The 19849-nt window shown below is 48.7% G+C and overlaps 7 protein-coding genes across 7 annotated transcripts; 3 read left to right on the plus strand and 4 right to left on the minus strand.

Moving 5' to 3' along the window:
- The first annotated feature begins 779 nt into the window (after positions 1-779).
- On the plus strand, positions 780-4328 carry LOC127772761 (putative glucan endo-1,3-beta-glucosidase GVI). Its single transcript, XM_052298723.1, has 2 exons — positions 780-1054; positions 3170-4328. The coding sequence occupies exons 1-2, from the start codon at positions 973-975 to the stop codon at positions 4138-4140; spliced, it is 1053 nt and encodes a 350-aa protein (XP_052154683.1). The 5' UTR covers positions 780-972; the 3' UTR covers positions 4141-4328.
- Positions 4329-4609: 281 nt separating this feature from the next.
- LOC127773555 (uncharacterized) lies at positions 4610-6513 on the plus strand. The gene is made up of 2 exons (XM_052299655.1): positions 4610-4748; positions 5839-6513. The coding sequence occupies exon 2, from the start codon at positions 5841-5843 to the stop codon at positions 6237-6239; it is 399 nt and encodes a 132-aa protein (XP_052155615.1). The 5' UTR covers positions 4610-4748; positions 5839-5840; the 3' UTR covers positions 6240-6513.
- A 65-nt stretch (positions 6514-6578) lies between these two features.
- LOC127773554 (uncharacterized) lies at positions 6579-8530 on the minus strand. Its single transcript, XM_052299654.1, has 3 exons — positions 7609-8530; positions 7102-7484; positions 6579-7009 (listed from the first exon to the last, which is right to left on the minus strand). Exons 1-3 carry the CDS (start codon positions 7655-7657, stop codon positions 6755-6757), a joined length of 687 nt encoding a protein of 228 aa, XP_052155614.1. The 5' UTR covers positions 7658-8530; the 3' UTR covers positions 6579-6754.
- A 161-nt stretch (positions 8531-8691) lies between these two features.
- On the minus strand, positions 8692-11155 carry LOC127773552 (phosphoglycerate kinase, chloroplastic). The gene is made up of 6 exons (XM_052299653.1): positions 10666-11155; positions 10289-10366; positions 9943-10203; positions 9474-9791; positions 9176-9334; positions 8692-9067 (listed from the first exon to the last, which is right to left on the minus strand). Exons 1-6 carry the CDS (start codon positions 11092-11094, stop codon positions 8858-8860), a joined length of 1455 nt encoding a protein of 484 aa, XP_052155613.1. The 5' UTR covers positions 11095-11155; the 3' UTR covers positions 8692-8857.
- Positions 11156-11986: 831 nt separating this feature from the next.
- LOC127774265 (bisdemethoxycurcumin synthase-like) lies at positions 11987-12653 on the plus strand. The gene is made up of 2 exons (XM_052300511.1): positions 11987-12415; positions 12624-12653. The coding sequence occupies exons 1-2, from the start codon at positions 11987-11989 to the stop codon at positions 12651-12653; spliced, it is 459 nt and encodes a 152-aa protein (XP_052156471.1).
- On the minus strand, positions 12601-14547 carry LOC127774824 (metacaspase-6-like). Its single transcript, XM_052301114.1, has 2 exons — positions 13796-14547; positions 12601-13708 (listed from the first exon to the last, which is right to left on the minus strand). The coding sequence occupies exons 1-2, from the start codon at positions 14145-14147 to the stop codon at positions 12831-12833; spliced, it is 1230 nt and encodes a 409-aa protein (XP_052157074.1). The 5' UTR covers positions 14148-14547; the 3' UTR covers positions 12601-12830.
- Positions 14548-14629: 82 nt separating this feature from the next.
- LOC127774823 (metacaspase-5-like) lies at positions 14630-17126 on the minus strand. Its single transcript, XM_052301113.1, has 2 exons — positions 16634-17126; positions 14630-15684 (listed from the first exon to the last, which is right to left on the minus strand). Exons 1-2 carry the CDS (start codon positions 16983-16985, stop codon positions 14774-14776), a joined length of 1263 nt encoding a protein of 420 aa, XP_052157073.1. The 5' UTR covers positions 16986-17126; the 3' UTR covers positions 14630-14773.
- Between the last annotated feature and the right edge of the window lie 2723 nt (positions 17127-19849).

The following is a 19849-nucleotide window of genomic DNA, read 5'->3' on the forward strand; positions in this document are numbered from 1 at the left end:
CATCATAGTTATCCTTGGCACCATTTCACATCAGTAATTCCCCATCACACGCAGCATAAATACTTTTCACATTAAATTAAAGAAATACCATAATATAATATATAAATATTGTATGATGTCCTCCCTACTGATAATACTTCTCGTTTTAAACAAGGATGAGGTCAAACTTTAGAATATTTAATTATGAATCATTTTTAAAATATTTATCTTTTAAATATGGTGGCTACACATATAGATTAGTCTTAAAAAATACTTTAATAAAATCACATATTTGTTAATACTTTTATATATTTTATAATAAAAAATAATGGTTAAAGTTATTTGTTTTTAAGACCGTGTCTTTATCTAAAATGACAAGTATTATCAATGCGAAGGGATTATAAAAATAAGTCCAACATCAATACGCTCAGATATCCTCCCTTGAATCCCGGAGATACTTACCACGGATTCCTCCACGACACTAATCCCAACCAGAATCACCTCTGCCCCCTAATTTGCCACTAATGACAAGCTTATACAATATGTGGTCAAAGCCGCGACCGGTCTGACCACGTCCCTTCGCCGTTGATCGAGTCGACGTGGCTTTCCTGACGCCGTCGACGATCGATCGAGCAGGCCATCGATCTGGTCGTCCGTAATTCATCTACTAACCGCTTGCGGCTGCAGGTTCGCGCGCACGCACGCACGCGTTGCATTTGCCTAGTCCTTCGGGTTGGTGTGGCTTCTGAAACCGACTCCTCCCCCACTCTTCTCCCACGCAAATCTGAAATTGTGAAGTGAGCGGTTTGCCTTTAGGCTTATATATACGGAGACCTTAACACCACGCAGAGAGAGAGGGAGGAGACGCGCGCGCGCAGGTTCAGATAGTTTCAGGCTTGGGAGGAAGGAAGGAGAGGCAGAGAGAGAATTTTTGTCTGAGAGAATTCAGATTTCAGAGAGATAATTTTCGTCTGAAGAATTGTGTATCGATCGATGTCTGGTGGTGTGATCAGCATGGTGGTCGCGCCATGGATTCTCGCTTGCGGGTTCTTGCTCTGCTCATCCTCCTTCCTCGGTGAGAACAGTTCTCAGTTCATTGGTTCATCTTTCTGTTTTTTTTTTTCAGTTTTTTTACCTTGCTTGCAATTTCTTCTGTTTTCTTTACCTCAAGGGTGATCGGTTAGCTTCAATCTATACATGAGTTCATCTGAGGTTTAGAATTACGTTTAATCTCTTATAGTAGATTATAGTGTATGAATGGTTACAGCATGTTTCTCATAGCTAGAGTCGCAGTTTCTTCAATCTGTTCTTGACGTCTAGCTAGCTACTTTCATCGCGTTCTGTTCATAGCAGTTTTTTTTTCTTTTTTTGAAGAACGTTCATAGCTAGGTTGGTTTTGTCTCCCATCACGTCTTGTTTTGTTTCTTGATTTGAGCTTATACTGCCATTAGGGTAAAGGATTTTCTTTTAACTTTGAGGGATCCTTTGGGATAAAGATGGCGCCAAATGTCTGCTTCGATAATTAATTATCGATTGCAGGTAGAGCCGTATAGGTGGTTGCCAGGCTTATTCTTTGTGTTCTTGGTTAGGTTTCTTAAAGAAAGAAATCCATCCTGCTGAGGAAACACTGCATGATTGGTTTCAGGAGGAATGCTGGGACTGTAGCTATATTTATTTTGTGGGTTTTCAATTTTTTAATTACCCATTTATCGTACTGGACAAAACTTCGGTAATACTCCAGTATTTAGGAGAAGGAAAAGGATAACAACAATATTGACATCAGCATCCTGATTGGACAGATTTCGATTACAGTACAAATATATTTCGTATGGTTCAGAAAAATAACTGTATCTAGTCCACTGGGCCTATGATGCGTTCTTACTTCCTTAGACCAGTTCTGTTCTTTCAGTAAAAGTTTGGCTAAACCTACCTAAATAATTTAAATAGGTCATATCTGCCATTATTTATTAGATGTTACATCTCAACCAAAATATATATCTTATTCTGCCAATAGTTTTTCTGATTGACGAAATGAAAAAAGGGTAACACTTTTGCATTGATGTTTAAATCAAACTAAACTGATGTTGATATCGTTGTCATCTCAATATGACATAACACACCGTCACTGGATAGGATTATGTCTTTTCTTAATCTTGTAGTTTTTTTTTTCAACATCAGACAACCTAAACCACCATTTTTGCTGTTATCTTTGATTCCAGTGCATCTTTGACTCTTTGTATATCTTATCCAGTGTGCTTTGATGAAACAACTATAATTAGGCAGACCTAGATGATGCTGTAAACCTAGATAAGATATAATCCATTACCATATGAACGTATCTAAACAGCATCACATTGTCTACAATTACAACAAAAAAGACATTGCTGCGGTTTTAATATCTTTGTTTATTTCTGGTTGAAAGCGATGTACTTGGATATATTTGACTCCATGGACATTGACGTTTACTGTTTGCTCCTTGACGCCAAGTAGAAAATGGTTTGTGCATTTTGCATCTTATTTTTTGTAGTGTGAATGACGGAATTGGACCTGTGTAGTACGTTCTATAAGTCCTTAGGTTGGAAACTTGGAATAGCCAGCAGAAAAGACGTATGGTGATGTGGAGTTGTGCACGGGCTTCACTTGGAAAATTTTATCTGGTCCCAACTCTTCTCCTGGGTTTGTTGGCTAACCACTCGCCTAATCTAGCTAGGAGTTCAGTTTCTGCAAGTCAGGTTACACACCTAATTCATTGTTCTTCATTTCATAATGTTAACCTAAACATGATAGGTTTGGCATTGCGGATGTGAACAAGGCTAATGATTGCAACTTCTCACAAGTCCACTTAATTTTCTCATCTAAAAAAAATTGCTTTAAAGTTGAAACAAAGCCACTTGATTTTCTCATCTCAAATATATATATATATATATATATATATATATTTGCTCCAAAGTTGAAACAAATATAAATTTATCATTTGACTAATGTAAATTGTATCATACACCCTCCATCCCACAAAATATGGCATCTTCTAGTACAACGAATCTGAATAAAGATGTTTAGATTTGTTGTACTAGTGTGATCTCTCCTAGGTTGATTTTTTTTTGATAGATGGAGTAGCTGTATAATGAATGAAAATTACTGAAAAAAAAAGTTGTAAGTTGTAACTCATCCGTGTGGCAAAATGATGCAGGAGCTGAAGGCGCCATTGGTGTGAACTACGGCATGCTGGGGAACAACCTGCCGTCGCCGGCGCAGGTGATCTCCATGTACAAGGCCAAGAACATCAACTACGTCCGCCTCTTCCACCCGGACACCGCCGTCCTCGCCGCGCTCCGCAACTCCGGCATCGGCGTCGTCCTCGGCACGTACAACGAGGACCTCGCCCGCCTCGCCTCCGACCCCTCGTTTGCCGCCTCCTGGGTCAGCTCCTACGTCCAGCCCTTCGCCGGCGCCGTCAGCTTCCGCTACATCAACGCCGGCAACGAGGTCATCCCCGGCGACCCCGCCGCCAACGTCCTCCCGGCCATGCGCAACCTCGACGCCGCGCTCAAGGCCGCCGGGATCAGCGGCATCCCGGTCACCACCGCCGTCGCCACGTCCGTGCTCGGCGTCTCGTACCCGCCGTCGCAGGGCGCGTTCTCGGAGGCGGCGTCGCCGTACATGGCGCCGATCGTCGCCTACCTCGCGTCCAGGGGCGCGCCGCTGCTGGTGAACGTGTACCCCTACTTCGCGTACGCCGCGGACGCGGAGCGCGTGCAGCTCGGGTACGCGCTGCTGTCGGCGTCGCAGTCGGCGTCGGTGACCGACGGCGGCGTGACGTACACCAACATGTTCGACGCGATCGTGGACGCGGCGCACGCGGCGGTGGAGAAGGCGACGGGCGGGCAGGCGGTGGAGCTGGTGGTGTCGGAGACCGGCTGGCCGTCCGGCGGCGGCGGCGTGGGCGCCACCGTGGAGAACGCGGCGGCGTACAACAACAACCTGATCCGCCACGTCTCCGGCGGCGCCGGGACGCCGCGGCGGCCGGGGAAGCCGGTGGAGACGTACCTGTTCGCCATGTTCAACGAGAACCAGAAGCCCGAGGGCGTGGAGCAGCATTTCGGCCTCTTCCAGCCCGACATGACCGAGGTCTACCATGTCGACTTCGCGGCCTCCAGCTAGATTAGGCCCGGCCCATTTCACATTTCTTTCTTTCAGCTGCTGCTACTATTTTATTATTTGTCGGATACAGTATTTTCGTAGTTTCGGTTCGATCTCATGTCACCGGTGCTCTGATGTGGATTCATTGTTCATTTGTTGTCGATGCACATTGGAGTATGATTTATTCAAACGCACGAATTTTACGAGAAGATATGCAGACAATTTCCACTAGATGAATGCTGATCTGAATTTAAAAACAAACACCATGTCAAAAACTGAGTGAAATTTAATCGTTGCGAAGAAACTAATTCTGCGCCGATTGCTTTTGCGGAACTATGGTGGACCGGAAATGCGATACTTACGGGCCGTTTACCCGTAGACTCGGTCAAAGCCTTTTGGACGCTTATGGGCCGGACGTGGGCCCACGAAGGTACCAGCAATGATGCCACGTGCCACTTTTTGTGGCACACGTGGCGATCCAATCCGAGAGGACTAGCCGCTGGTGTGTAGTAGTACTAGCGAGTTCTTCCTCGGCGAGTTGGCGGCGTAGAGGGAACGAGAAGAGGCGAGTTCTTGACCCTTCCACCGTTGCGCGCTTCGTCTGAGTTTTGCGCCTCTCCTCGAGACCGGTGAGTGTGATCACGCGATTTGTTTTCCCATCTGTTCCGTAGTTTGGTTGAGTCCGATGCTTAGGGTTACTTCGTGTTGGTTCTGTTTCTTTGGTGGAATCTTTGATCGATCGCGTTAGGGTTTGCTTTCAGCAAAATGGTTTTATTTTCTAGCGAATTAGCGTGCTTTGGTTGGTACCATGTAATCAGGAATCAGGCAAAGGAGGAGGGTAGGAAACTAGGGATTCAGGTACGAGTTATTTTGTGCGTGTTCCCCATGTGGCCATGTGCGAGGCTGAAGGGGAGATTAGGATTACTCTGTTTGATAGAAGTAGGAAGTTTTGGTGGTTCATCAAGTGGAAATGCAATTGAGTCTCTAGCAGATTCCTCTCGGTGATTGTAATAATCTTATAGTTGTAGTGAGCTAGAAATGATTCACAAGTCGATTAGCCTGATTTTGAGATTCCACGCAAAAACCGAGTAAATTTGAGACCCACTGTCAGATCCTTTCCAACTTATGTTATTGTACTCCAATAAAGTGGCTAAGGTGATGTCCTTTTGTGTAGATTTGTTTCGAAGTTGCTAAAGCCAACTTTAACTCATTCGCTCTAGTACCACTTGATGCCTGGTAAATGTGAAGATTGTAGGAGCAGACTAGTTAAATCCAGGAGCAATGCTTCTACAAGAACAGCTTAGTTATGCCTTTTTCCCTTTTTTTTTCCCCTGGAAGCATCTTCAGTTGTATTTTGCTGATGCTTAGTGTGTTGGGTCCAAATGGATTGTATGGGAAAGATGTGACAGTTTTCTATGGCATTCTTTATCTATTTTTAGATAATTGATAGAAATATGGCCTCCTATATCCACAAGTGGATATACACAGCTAAAAGATACATGATACATGAGTTCTTAGGCTCCAAGTCTCAAAACTGAGGACAAAATAAAAAGGAAAAAAGCTAGACAATTACGAAAGAGAACTAGAAGACTTTGTTTGGAACTTCCTAAAGATTTCGTAATAGTATGACTAATCTTTGTCAATACATTCTGTTAGCATATTGCTGTGTATGCTGTGTGGTTCTTCTCTTGGAGTCTTACATCTAGTAATTCATACCAGGCATGGATGCAAAGAACTTAGGCAACGGACGACAAAATCATGAGAAGAGTACAATGACAGAAGATGCACGGAGCGGAGATCAGGAGACCTTGCAGCGGTTTGCAGATTCAGATATTACTGTGAGTCCAGTCAACAGTCATGAATCTGGAGATGTGAATATGGAAGCTGCCATCTCTGCTGAGGATGTCTTGCGAGCTGGTGGTTTCGGAGCAAAAGATGACATCGGCAGCCTCCTTCCCACAGCCGTAGATTCGACTGATTTCGAGGCCTCGCTACGGGATGCTCGCGACTTTGAAGGCGAGAGTGAAAAACCATCGCATCCTGGACTAGGATACAAAGCAAATGAAACTGACAGTGGAGGCAAACCATCAGATGTGCAGCAGCAGCAGCAGCAGCAGTGATCCTTAGTGTTCTCTTCTCCTCCATGCAATTTTAGCTTTGGATAACATGACGTTCGCCGCGTTCCTCTAGTGCTCCGAAGACCTATCCTGTTCTGACTTTGTGCTAAGGTATGTGGCATTTCTGTTGTTTCCCTGATGTACCATGTATGAACGTGACCATGATGATTCTGCTGTATGAACCAGATCGTTTCACCTTGTATACCTAAGTATTAGTGGTAGTAGTTTGTGCCAGTTTTTTCATCATGAGTTGATTATCTGCTGGTGATTGTGGTCACAGGATGCAGAGGAGAGCTGATATATTTTGGAACGAAACGCATGGAAATTTTGCATGGTAGGTACTTGATAGGAGGCATAAAGGATCATCTGAACACTTATGTATGATCAGAAATCAAACATTAAAACAATAGAAATCAACTAAGTTGACATTAAAACCAACAGAAATCAACTAAGTCTGGGTCTCGACACAAGAACAGAACAACAGAGCAGGTCTGTCATTCACTGTGAGGCTCTGTGAGTTAAGATGATAGACAATCGTCGTCGTCGTCGTCGTCAGCATCACGAAACTTTTGCCCTTCGGCCTTGTTGACGTGAAGCCTCTTCTTCTTCTGCCCTGGCTTCTTCTTGCCGGCGTCGGCCGCCTTCTCGGCCTTGAGCTTCTCGTTGGCCACCGTCGTCATGGACGACACGATCTCCTTCACGCTCGTCGACGTCAGCGACGCCACGGCGAGCTTGTTCATCGCCTTCATAAGACCAATGTAATGGTAGCTTTTCTGAAACGAAGAAACAACCAACCAAACATTAGACCCCAAATTCTCCTTGCAATTATTTCACGGACAAGAATATGAGACGAGAATGCAAATACCTCGTAAGGTCTAAGAAGATCTTTCGCGATGCGCTCGGCGTACTCGGCGAATTCCTTCTCCGATTTTGGGACGAACTTCTCGATGGGTTCGTCGTCGTCAGGCTGCTTCTGAGCTATCTCAGCAGCGGCATTCGAGGTAGAGGTTTCACTCGGTGTTGCGTCTGCTGCTTCTGCCTTCGCCTTCGCGTTGGCCTGGCTCTTCTTCCCTTTGGTTGCAGGAGGTTTCGTGCTCGCCGCCGTGGCGGCTGTCTCCTTCCCAGGTTTAACGTCGTCGTCGTCGTCCCACGAGTCCTTCACCGCGGCGAAGTCGTCGCCGGCGTCTTCGTCCTCCCAAAGCTTTTTTCCCATAGACTGTTCTTCCTCATCGGAAAATTCATCGTCATCTGCAGCGAGAAACGCACGGGCAATGTCAGAACAAAAAATGGATCAAAATTACAGTTTGATAAAAAAAAGTGATATCGAGAAGGAAAAGGGGAGTTTTACTATGGACCATCGACGGCAACTTACCCCAACTCGCCATCTTTGATGCCGTACTTGATGATCCGTGCAAGAACATCAACAAATTAACTATCAAAAGCAGGGCTTTATAGCCTTTTTCTCCAAAACCCAAGAAAACACCAAGAGGGCTTCGATTGTCGAGTGAAATTCGAGGGCTGCAAAATCGAGCCGGTGCACGAGAATTTTTAAAGTTTTTCTTGCGACCGAGAAGTGCTCGCCAAATTGCGATGGCTATCCGTGGATGCACGGGACAATCCAGGTATATAGAGGAAACGGAGGGCCGTCTTCTTGTCAGAGTCGGACGAGGAAGAGCATACTAGAGTACTGGATTCCTAGTCCGATTCATGATCCGAGTTTCTGCTGCCGTGGGGCGCAGCAGCCAATTGCTGATACAGGCATTGATGAACTGGAATCGGCTTAAATATGCCACGTTTTATTAAGAGAGTTTTGAGCGTTCGACACCACAAAATCTGCGATCCAAACTAATGAACTCATGGCTCGACAACCAGAAGAAAAATGTAGTGATGAGGTTTGTCTGAATTCTGATGCGGCAGGATGAACATTGATTGGATCATTGGAAGCACTGCACGTCCAGATCCGATGCGGAGTTTGTTGAAGTATATAGATGTGACAGGAGTTTATACATGAATGCTCAAATGTCCATGGTTAATGCAAATATCTTGAAGAAATTTCATGGGCATAAAATGTGATGATGTTTCACTTTCAGTGATCAGTTTCTGGTTGCACACCCTTCATCTGAATTTTGAGCTGAATCCAGTGTGCGCATCCAGCATGCAAATACATGATCAAATGCTCACAATGGATTATGAAAATCTCCAAGGTGTCTGTTTGTTTCGGAATCCAGCATGAACTCCTGCCATGCCATGATTCACTAATTTTCAATGGATACATCTACTTTCAACAGTCGACTGCCCAGGCACCCTAAAGTTTGCTTCTCTGCCAAAGAAAAAAAAAACGCAAATAAAACATACTAACCCAGCAAATTAGCAAAAGAAAAAAAAAAGATGATGAGAGAAAGTTCTGGGGGAAACAACGTAAGGTATTGATAATTATGTTTCCTGAGGTAAGGTATATCCAACAAACACAAAATGCTGGGAAGTTATTCAAACGATTTCCAGCATCTCTATAAAACATTGGTCTCTTACATTTCGAGTGGTTGAAGAGGTGCGAGAAAGGAGTAGAATATAGCAAGTTTAGAATGGTACATGAAGAAGATGCAACAAAATGAAACTTAGCCTCATACGGCCACAGTGACAGCTTCATCAAGTGCAATGACTCCAGGAAGTTCCTTTCCTTCCAACAGCTCCAAGCTAGCACCACCTCCCGTTGAAATGTGGCTCATAACATCCGCAACTCCCACCTTCTCAACAGCGGCAACAGAATCACCTCCTCCAATAATGGTTGTAACACCCTTGCCGCTAAGGTCTGCCAACTTCTTTGCAATAGCCTGCAAAAGAGAGCTCACAGTTAAGCTTGTTTTCGCAATTCCGTTAAGTTTGTTTTGGCAATTCCATCTGTAATCAAACCGAATGAGAGCATTGGCACAAGCCATCACCTCAGTTCCTACTGCAAACTTGTCAAATTCGAAGACACCCATAGGTCCATTCCAAATGACTGTCTGTGTTGTTTCCAGGGTAGAGCTGAATGACGCGACTGAATCTGGACCAATATCCAGACCCATCCAACCATCAGGAATAGCAGATGCTGGAACAACCTGTAGAACAATTCAAAGTCAAGGTCAGGTCCAGTATATCACTTCACCGAACTTTGAGCTGCTCTATATCAAGTTATCGACTAGACAATATCTATGATAATCATCATCAGTGATTACAAAAAAATAAAACATAACAGACCTGGCTGTTAGCATCAGGAGCAAACTTATCAGCAATGATAACGTCAGATGGCAACAGAAGGGAGACACCCTTTTCTTTTGCCTTTGCAAGGAGAGATGTTGCAAGCTCAAGTTTGTCTTCCTCAACCAAGGAAGAACCAACAGAGAGTCCTTGTGCCTTGTAAAATGTGAAGATCATACCACCACCTAGAAGAAGGATATCACATTTCTCCAAAAGGGATTCGATAACCCCAATCTTGGATGACACCTTTGAACCACCCACGATGGCAGCAAATGGGCGTTTAGGGCTTGAAACAGCTCCAACAAGGTAGTCAAGCTCCTGTGATTTAAATTAATGATAAACATTGAGGCTCAGAACTTTATATTGTTTTTGAAAGAAAAGAAAGGGTACTCTAAAATTTCTGGTCTAGGTATAGCTTTCAAAAAGTTCAAGCATCAGACTTGAAAATGTAAGGTGAAACGGTAGTAACCTTCTGCAAAAGGAACCCTGCGACAGAAGGCTTTAAAAACTTGGTAACTCCCTCAGTTGATGCATGTGCTCTGTGGGCTGTTCCGAATGCATCATTGACATAGAGATCTGCTAAGGAGGCAAGCTTCTTGGCAAACTCTGGGTCATTCTTCTCCTCTTCCTTGTAAAATCTAACATTTTCAAGGAGCAAAACACTACCATTTGGCAATTCAGATACCAATTTCTCAACATCTGGTCCAATAACATCTTCTGCCTTAGTCACCTGTTTGCGAATACAAATATGGTTTAATCAGTGTGATCAAATTAGCCCGTAAAGATTCAATTAGAAATAACAGTAACGCAGAAACCTGTATGCCGAGAAGTTCAGACAATCGCGGTACAAGGGGAGCCAAGCTAAACTTGGGAGTAACACCCTTTGGGCGACCCTGCACATTTATAGGAGAAAACGAATAAGATCTCAATTGATTCATATGCAACGAGTAAAAAGATTGGTCACATATTACTTTGCTAGATTATTTGCAACAACATTTGATAACCAATTTTAGCCTTTCAAACAGCACAACAAGAAAAAATCGTGCCTAATAAGACACTATGCACAACAATCATCCCATGGAATCAGATGAGATCACAGCGACTGGCATCCCGCAGGTTCTGAGATCCTGCATTGTATATCTGTGACAAGTAGCGTTACATTGAGGAAAAAGATGAGGGACGGAGGCTTTACCAGGTGGCTGGAGAGGATGACCTTGGCACCGTTCTTGATAAGGTACTGGATGGTGGGGATGGCGGCGCGGACACGGGTGTCGTCGGTGATGTTCTGGTTGTCGTCGAGCGGGACGTTGAGGTCGGCGCGCACGAACACGCGCTTCCCCTCGAGGTCGGCGGCGGTGAGGTCCCCGACGCTCTTCTTCGCCATGGTGGCGACGGCGCGCGTCCCGCGCGCGGACGACGACGCCGCCTGCCGGCACCGCGACGCGACGTGGGTCGCCAGCCGCGGGTCCGCGGCCGCCGCGAACGCCAGCGACCGCGCCGGCTGGCACCCGGCCGCCAGCCCCCCGCGCCGTAGCGGCGACGCGGCGGCGGGCCCCACCGCCGCGGCGCGCCTGGCGGCGAGGGAGAGCGAGGACGTGGTCGGCGCGGCCGCGGACGCCATTGGGGGAGGACGAGGGAGCGCGCGCGGAGGCTGGAAAGCGGAGAAGGTGGGAGGCGGGAGGGGGACGAGGGGTTGGGGGGTTCGTAAAGAAAGAGGGTTTTGTGGACGAGAGGGGGGAGGGGGAGATTTGCTTATCGCTGGCGAGAGGTTGGGAACTTGGGAATTGGGATGGGAGGTGGGGGTCGATGATACCGGTGGTTGTGTGGGGGAGGAGGCGGCGGTGATCGCCCGCGACGGCGACGTGTGGGGCTTGCTGCCTTCCGTGATCGCCGTTGTTTTTTTGTGTGATCCGTGTGATCGAATCGATCGATCGGAGTTTGGAGAAAACTTGTTCATTTTCGTGTGATTCGTTGAACACAATTTTTTTTCTCTTTTTTTTTAGACAAAACACTTTTTTTTTTCTCGAGGCCAGTTCAGCGGTAGGGATTTATCAATTTGTCATTGGCATATTCTTTGTCACAGCATACTACCATAGCACATCTCGTGGAACATGCTACGGAGTATATGATTATTGTTTACTGCTTGATCAACCTGACACCCACATGACTGTTAATTTTGTATGCCATTTTTTTTACAAGGCTGTGTAAGAAAAGTGCAATTGAACTTTCTTCCGTTCTTTTTAGCTGAGAATGCAGGAAGCAAGAGTATTATTCTGTGTTGTATATGTTAAACTGGAGGGGAAAAAATAGAAAATTCGATCCATAACATAGAAAAGAAAGCGGTACCAAAATATGGCACAAGAATTTTTCGCTTTCGATTAGAAGCACATGCCACCGGTTTTTCTTCACCCCGTAACACTTCCGTCGTGGTCATCGTTCCAGTGAACTGGTTAGTTGTTAGTCAAGAGTTAGAAAGACCATATTGCCTTCATGCCTTGGTTCATATGAGCCACATGGAGGAGATGATTGCTGGCCATCCAGAGTTCCTCGACCGCGCCGTTTCATCTCTCGACGCTCGGCTCAACTTCACCAAGGATGCTGTGCCAAAGCTAGCCATGGCCACCGCGGTGAGGGTAATCGCCAAGTGGGGCCACCCCGCCGCGGACATCACCCACCTCGTTGTCTCCACTAACGCCGGCACCCACTCCCTTGGGACCGACGAGTGGCTCGCGGCACTCCTCGGCCTCCGTGCCACCGTCCAATGCACCATCCTCTACATGCACGGCTGCTCCGCCAGCTGCAGCGCGCTTCGCCTCGCCAAGGACATTGCCGTGAACAACCACGGGGTGCGCGTGCTCGTGGCCTGCACGGAGGTCTTCCTCGTAGCGTTCGCCGCCCCCAACAAGGCCTACCTTGACACCCTCATCGCGCGTTGCCGTTTGGCAACAACGCCAGCGCCGTCATTGTGGGCACCGACCCGAGAGCTCCCGTTGAACACTCTGTCTTCCACATGGTGTATAATCGGATGGGGAGCGAGAGCTAGGGTTTGGTGAAGACAAAGAATGAAGAGAACGAGATGACACAGAATGGGAGATTAAGGCGAGGAAGACGAAGGGCAAATGGGTCCAACAAATTTTTTCCATACTTCAGTGTAATGCTGTTAACTACAAACCTGACTGAAGTGCTATGGGGCGAAGAAAAATCGGTGGCCTGTGCTTCTGATCGAAAGTGAAAAATTCTTATGCTATTTTTTGGTTTTTTTTGCGTGTGCTATGATAAAAAAAAAAGGCACCAAGAGATACTAAATAACACGGGGAAATAAAATTTATCGCATAAAGATGACACGAGATGAAGTTTTTAGCATATGAAAGCCACGTTGGCGTGCTTGTCGCGGCAGTAAAGTCCAGGCTGCTGAGTGTACCCTTGCTTGGCGAGCAGCTCCCGCGCTCTCCGCACGAGCTCCATGTTGGTCACCTTCCCGCGGCGCTCCTCGGCGAGGACGCTCTGGATGGCGTCGCTGAGCGCGCCGTACGACACGCCCTCCGGTGTGGTGGCGTCCGCCGAGGTCTCGTCGGTCTGGCACCCGCTGATCAGCACGCCGTTGCGCGGCAACGGCCTCGTCTCCGGCGCCCCTTGCTTCGCCGCCGCCGCCTCGCCCTCGCCGTCGACGCGCTCTGGCTTAGCTTTATCCGGGTGCTCCTCGCTCGCCGTGGCGCTGCCGTGTCTGCGACCCAGCATGGCATTCACGAGCCGCCTGATCTTGGGGCTCGCGTCGTCGCCGAAGTGGTGGAACAGCGTCGTCCGGATCGAGCCCACGCCGACGTCGTCCTTCCCGGTCCTCTCCCTGAGCATCTCCACGAACGTCGAGAGCGGCAGCAACCGGTTCTTGATGCCGGCGCGCGTCGCGTCGGCGGCCAGCAGCTCTGCCTGCGAGCGTGGTGGTTGATCCTCTCCCACGCCATCGCGGCTGCGGCTACCGATGATCCGTTGGCCACCGCGGCGAGGAAGATGGCGCAGCGCGATCTGCAGGAGGGAGGCGCACAAGCACGTGCCGGGAGAGGGAGCTTGCTGCCGGCGCAACTCTCTCTCCCGTTGCTGGATCTTGCTCTGCTTCGTGCTGCTCCCTATCTGCTCCTTGGTCTTGTCGATGAGCCCGCCGCTGTGGCACGAGTCGGAGACCATGGTGAACAGGCAGCCATCCGGGACTTTCTGCACGAGCTCCGTGAAATCTTGGTCTGCATCATCCAGCTCTCGTGTCAAATGAGTGATAGCCATATATACTGGGTGTTAGCGAGAGATCAGGTGTTTGTCTCCGATATCACCTTTGATCAGGTTCATGTCGCAGGGCACGATGCACTCGTCGTAGCCGGTGTCGTCGTCGTCACCGCCGGTCTCGATCGGCAGCTGCAAGCCGTGGCCACTGTAGTGGAAGAAGAGGGTGTCCCCGGGCCGCGCGTCGCCGACGAGCCGCTCGAGCTCGAGCCGGATGTTGGCACCCGTGGGCTGCGGCGTGGACGGGTCGGCGTCGGCGAGGACGCGGATGTTGGCCTCGTCGAAGCCGAAGCGGTCGACGAGGCAGCGCCGCATGCGGGCCACGTCGTTGAGGCAGCCCTTCAGCTCCCCCTCCGTGCCGGCGTAGTTGATGCCCACCAGCACCGCTCTCTTCCGCCCCATCGTCGTGTTCGTCGCCGGCGATGTGATCGATCAATCGCCACCGCGGCTGTGAGCTCCGGCGAGCCGGCGAGGTGTGTGCACTCTGCCGGGACACCGGTTTGGGTTGGTGGGGCGGCGAGCTGCCGTTCCGATAGGTTGGCACTGGCAGAGTGGCAATTTTGTGGTGGGTTGGTGGAGCTCTGATGAGTGATGAGTGCGGTAGCGCGAGGTGATCGTCGCTGCCAGTGCGCGCGCTTTCTTGTATTGGCTAGTGATGCCACTCGACACTGGCAGATCGGCTGGTGTGCCTGAGTGCCTGACCAGGTTGGCTGGAGGCTGCCATTCTACAGCCTTTTTAGCAACATGTTTTTTGTGGTGGACTGATGGAGACCACCGGGGATCTGACAGTGAAATGGTGGCCGTGATGACAAACAAATCGCATTTCCCGGTGGCTGGGATTTGGTGATTATTTTACTGTCATTTTGTAACATCTTGTCTTGATATTAACAGTCGACCACTCTCCATGTTGTCTTTCATTTAAAAAACAAATAGACTCCATAGTCCATAACAATGTAAAACATCAAAGGGGAAAGGGAAGATTCTCGCATATGTAGCAATCCACGCAGCACAGCTGATGTTCCAGGCTCTCAGCATATGAAGGCCACACTGGTGTGCTTGTCACTGCAGTAAAGGCCAGGCTGCTGGGTGTACCCTTGCTTGGACAACAACTCGCGCGCTCTCAGCACGAGCTCCTTGTTCGTCACCCTGCCGCTCTTCTCCGACAGGATGGTCTGGATGGCGTTGCTGAGCGCGCCGTAGGACACGCCCTTGGGCGTCGTGGCGTCCGCCGATGTCTGGTCGGTCTGGCACCCGCTGATCAGCACGCCGTTGCTCACCCTCGCCGTCGTGCCGGCGTACGCCTCGTGGACGCTGTGCACCTCCTGTTTCATGGCCGGCTCGAGGGCGTCCGCCTCCTGGTTGCCCTCCAGCTTAGCCTTCATGAACTCCTGCGCCAGGGCGCCCACCAAGCCCATCACGCCGCCGTGCTGGCCCTCCTGGAGCTTGGTCAGCATGACCTTCATGAACTTCTTGATCTTGGGGCTCGCGTCGTCACCGAAGAGGCTGAACAGCGTCATCCGGATCGAGCCAACGTCAATGTCGTCCTTGCCGGTCTTCTCCTTGAGCATCTCAATCAACGTCGAGAGGGGCAATGACCGGTTCTTGATGCGATCGCCACCATGGGAGGATGAGCCCATGTGTGGCTCCTCATCCTCGTCGTCGTTGCGGCGGCTGCTCTGGTGAGGGATGTGAACTCCTCGAGACTCGAACGCGTCCCGGACTGTTTCTTTGAGGGTTTCTTTGAGGAAGGATCGGAAACCGCCGGTGCCAGAGTCAGAACGTTCTTCTCGCTTGATCTGCTGGGCCTGGTTCTGCTTGGTGCTGTGCCCAATCTGCTCCTTGGTCTTGTCAAGTAGACCACCGCTGTGGCAGGAGTCAGATACTATGGTGAATAAGCAGTCATCTGGGACCTTTTGAACGAGTTCTGTGAAATCTTGGTCTGCAGGGTACAGAAGAAAATCAGGACGCTCTTGACAACAGAATAAGATATGTAAGCTACTAATCTACTTCAGTGAATCAGTGAACAAGACTGATGAATGCTCTTGACTACATAATCAGATAGATGAGCTACTACTCTACCAAAGATTGATGTATGCTCTTGACAACAGAATCAGATAGGTAAGCTACTTCCGTTCAAAAAAGATAGGTAAGCCACTATTCTATCTCAGTGAATAAGATTGATAATTTTTTTCTTACTACCTAAAATTTTGAAACCAGAGGTAGAACAATCAAATCATAACTTAACGGTAAGAAGGAATCACAGGAAGAGCATATCCTATTCTAAGTTACCTAAATTTACCAGGCAGGACACCAAGTGGCAAATTCTAATCTGGCCTGGCTAATTGTTTGTGGCTAAAAGGGCATTTTGGTTCAATTGATCTGAATCAGAGCCTTCTGATCAAGTGTTAGTTCGGCTTCAGGCTTTTCCCTCCACTCACCTACAACCAACTTGGGAGTTGGGATAGCAGGTATAGATATAATTATTGTATCAGAAATGTGTGATGTACACTAACTTTGGTTTATAGACAGCATGGAGGTTCTATGCACTCGAAATATTAACATTTTCCACATTTAAAAGAAACATAATCAACATTTTCAGAAAAGAAACCAAATACTATCATACGGAATCTTTGGTGTTGTTGAATTCAGCTTTTTGTCCATTTCAGTAGCAAAGTTACTAGTGGTTGGCCCATTAGATCCCAAAACTTAAGTCGCCTCATAACCCATCAAATTCAACTTTTTTTCATATAGCACACTGAGCACGATTCGAACATAAGTCATGTCACGTAACAATCGGACAACGTCCCTCTCAAATCTCGCCTATTCGATCCCCAATTCCGAAGCAGGACGACAAAAAAAATGTAGACAGCAGCGCGCGGAGCAATCACCTGTGATGAGGTTCATGTCGGAGGGCACGATGCACTCGTCATAGCCGGTGTCGTCGTCCTGGCCGGTCTCCGCCGGCAGCCGCGTCCCGTGGCCGCTGTAGTGGAAGAAGAGGAAGTCCCCGGGGCGGGCGTCGCCGACGAGGCGCGCGAGCTCCCGGCGGATGTTGGCCCCCGTGGGCTGCGGCGCCGACCGGTCGGCGTCGGCGAGGACGCGGATGTCGGCCTCGTCGAAGCCGAAGCGGTCGACGAGGGCGCGGCGCATGCGGGCCACGTCGTTGTGGCACCCCTTGAGCTCCGCCTTGGTGCCCGGGTAGTTGATGCCCACCAGCAGCGCGCGCTTCCGGCCCCCCATCGCGCTCGAGAGCAGCGCCCTCGTTCGTCGCCGGAGCCCGTGCGGCGGTGGCCGGCGTGGGGAGGTTGGCGAGGCGGCGGCGTAGACTAGTTTCTTTGCGGACGCGGAGTTGGCTGCGTCCAATGGAAATGAGCGAATTGGCTGGGTTTTTTTGGACTTTTGGGGGTGGGTGCTGAGCTGTGTATTGGCGTCCCATCTGGCAGTGGTTGGGAGGGTTGGCGGTGGTGGCCCAATGTCGTGCCAGGTAGTCGTCATCCACGGTCTCCTTTTGGACTTTTGTAACTTGTATTTTTTCCTATGTGAATTTAGCGAAATGTTGTTAACTTAAAATTCGGTCAAAATTAGGCATTGTCAAAATTTTGATAATACATGATCATTTAATTGATGTCAAAATTTTGATGAAGGTAGCGTTTTTTTAAGGACCATCGTGTAGGGTGTTCAAAAAACTGTGCTTACACAGAGCAAGCTTGGTATGTATTAGTGTGGATTGCGAAGTGAGCGTAGCTCAATTTTAGGTTTCCTGTGGTCGAACTGGTCCTCTAGGTTTAAATTCTAGATTTAACACGGGTGTTCGAATTTACGGCTAATTATTTTTTTTAGTGATAAGGCAATGCACCCGTCGATAGCAAGATGTCTACGGTGACTTCGTCAATCTCAATATATCCCGAGCAAGTCTTTTGAAGGTATTGCAATACGATGTTGAAATATATTTTTTTTAAATAACAATTCTTATATGTCGGTTTGGATTAGTACTCTGCCTACCCAATCCCTTATATTATGAGACACGCTTTTAACCCCTAATCCCATATAATGTGGGACGGAGGGTGTCGACAAGGGATACCCGTAAACCGGATATAGAGGGTATTGGGGTACGCTGGTACGAGGATCTACGTAATACGACATCGAGTAGGCAGAAAACAAAGATTATACTGGTTCAGGCCCCTTGATAGTTAATAACCTTAATCTAGTTGATATGGGATTATATGATGGAAACCACAGATTACAAAGGAAATAGTGGAACTCGACGATACCGACGAGATCGTAGTCGAGTTGATTCGACTAGATCACCCGACGACTTGGCTCCTGTAGGCTCCGGCTTCGTAGGCTGTGGTGGATGTGTTGGCGGTAAGATTTGATGCCTTAGGCCCTCCCCGGGGGTCCCTTTTATACCGCAGGTCAACTGGTCTCCAAGTAGGACTCGGAGACATCGGACCCGGTACGATACAATGACGACCCAGTTATATCCGAGTAGGACTCCTTCCATCTATGAACTCCATAATGAATTTCCTTAACGTATGCCGAAAACGTCCGTATACGCGTAAGTATACCATATCGATATGTGACGTATATCAAAGGGTAGAGGGTATACCTTACCCATAACCCTGACAGTAGCCCCCGACTTCTGCTTAAATGAACTCGCGAAACCGATCGCGACTTCTGATGTCGAGGTTGTCGTCGTTCTCGGTGTGAGGACCAAGAGACAAGGAGTGATCGACAACGCCAGGTGAAGCTCAACGGTCATGAGTGAATTAAATTGAAGTCCGAAAAACTGCCGCGCGTAACAGACTCAGAAATTTCCGGCGGCCATCTCTCTCCTTTCCTTAGAATTCGCACCGTCAGAAGTACATCTATTTAAGGGAGTTTTGGGGATCCAATTTGAAGTCCGCCTGTTGTGAAAAAACTCTCCAGCCTCCAAGCGTCCCTCGTCTTCTCCGCTCCCACAAAAACCCTAGCTAGCTCATCTCGGTCCTTTCTCCGGCGATCCCCGGCGGCAATGGATCTCGACAAGTCTACCTCCACCAGCGCGTCGCTGAAGAAGCTGCAGGAGGATGGCGCCCTTCCCAGTCGCGGAACCATGTTGAGAGAAGCAGGAGGTACTGAACCCCAGCCTGTCCTGGGTCACATGGTTGCGATCGAGGACTTTATTCTCTGTGGTTTTCTTCCTCCGCCTTCTGAATTTCTTCTCTTGGTCTTGAATTTCTACGGCCTTTCCTTGCTCCATTTGAACCCCAATTCCGTCGCCTTCCTGAGTATCTTTTCGCATCTTTGTGAGGCCTACATTGGGGTAGAGCCGTTTCTTGACCTCTTCCGCTTTTACTATGAGTTGTGCTGGATGGAACCTAAAAAGGTGTCTGGATGTGTTGGTTTCCGACTTCGGGATGGCCTGAAGTCGCGATACACCCCCCTTCCAGTGCCCCTCATCTCGCAGCAAATGGCGGGGGAGGTGGTTCTATCTTCAGATAGAAGATTCGGATCCGGTCTTTATTGTTCCTGAGGAGCAACTAGACAAGATTTCATCTTGGACCGCCAAATCCGCCTTGACCCCATCCCTCCAATCTTTCATCGATATCATTGATGACCTCCGAGTACGGGGATTGTCGGGGTATGAAGTCGCTGCCGACTTCATTGGTAGGCGGATCCAGCCGCTCCAGGCTCGGGCCCACCCAGCCTTTGATTATTCTAGGCCGGAGGATGCAACCCGGGTTTCTCCTCGGGGTATTTTTCTTTTTAGTTAAATTGACTCCCTTATGTGCGTGTTCTTCCCGACTTATCGAATTCTGGTCTCGATCTACAGGCTTGGACAGCGCAACCGTAGAGTGCCGCATCAGCCAACTGATGATCAGTGGCCCGACAACGGCGAGCAACGTCCCCGTCCCCCTTTGCGAGAAAGGGGCAGCCGAGCGCGAAGCTGCCAACTATGTAAGTGCACTCAGCGGTCCTTTTGCATTTTTCTTCCGGGATCGCATCATGACTTCATGAAGTGTAGGCTCTCCCTCTAACTGATATCATCGGGCCGCTCGTGGACCATCAGGTGGCGGCATCGCTGAAGGAGAAAGTCGCCAAGGAGGCGTCTGACGCTGCTG

This window comes from Oryza glaberrima, chromosome 5 (assembly GCF_000147395.1).
Source record: "Oryza glaberrima chromosome 5, OglaRS2, whole genome shotgun sequence".
NCBI classification, from domain to species: domain Eukaryota; kingdom Viridiplantae; phylum Streptophyta; class Magnoliopsida; order Poales; family Poaceae; genus Oryza; species Oryza glaberrima.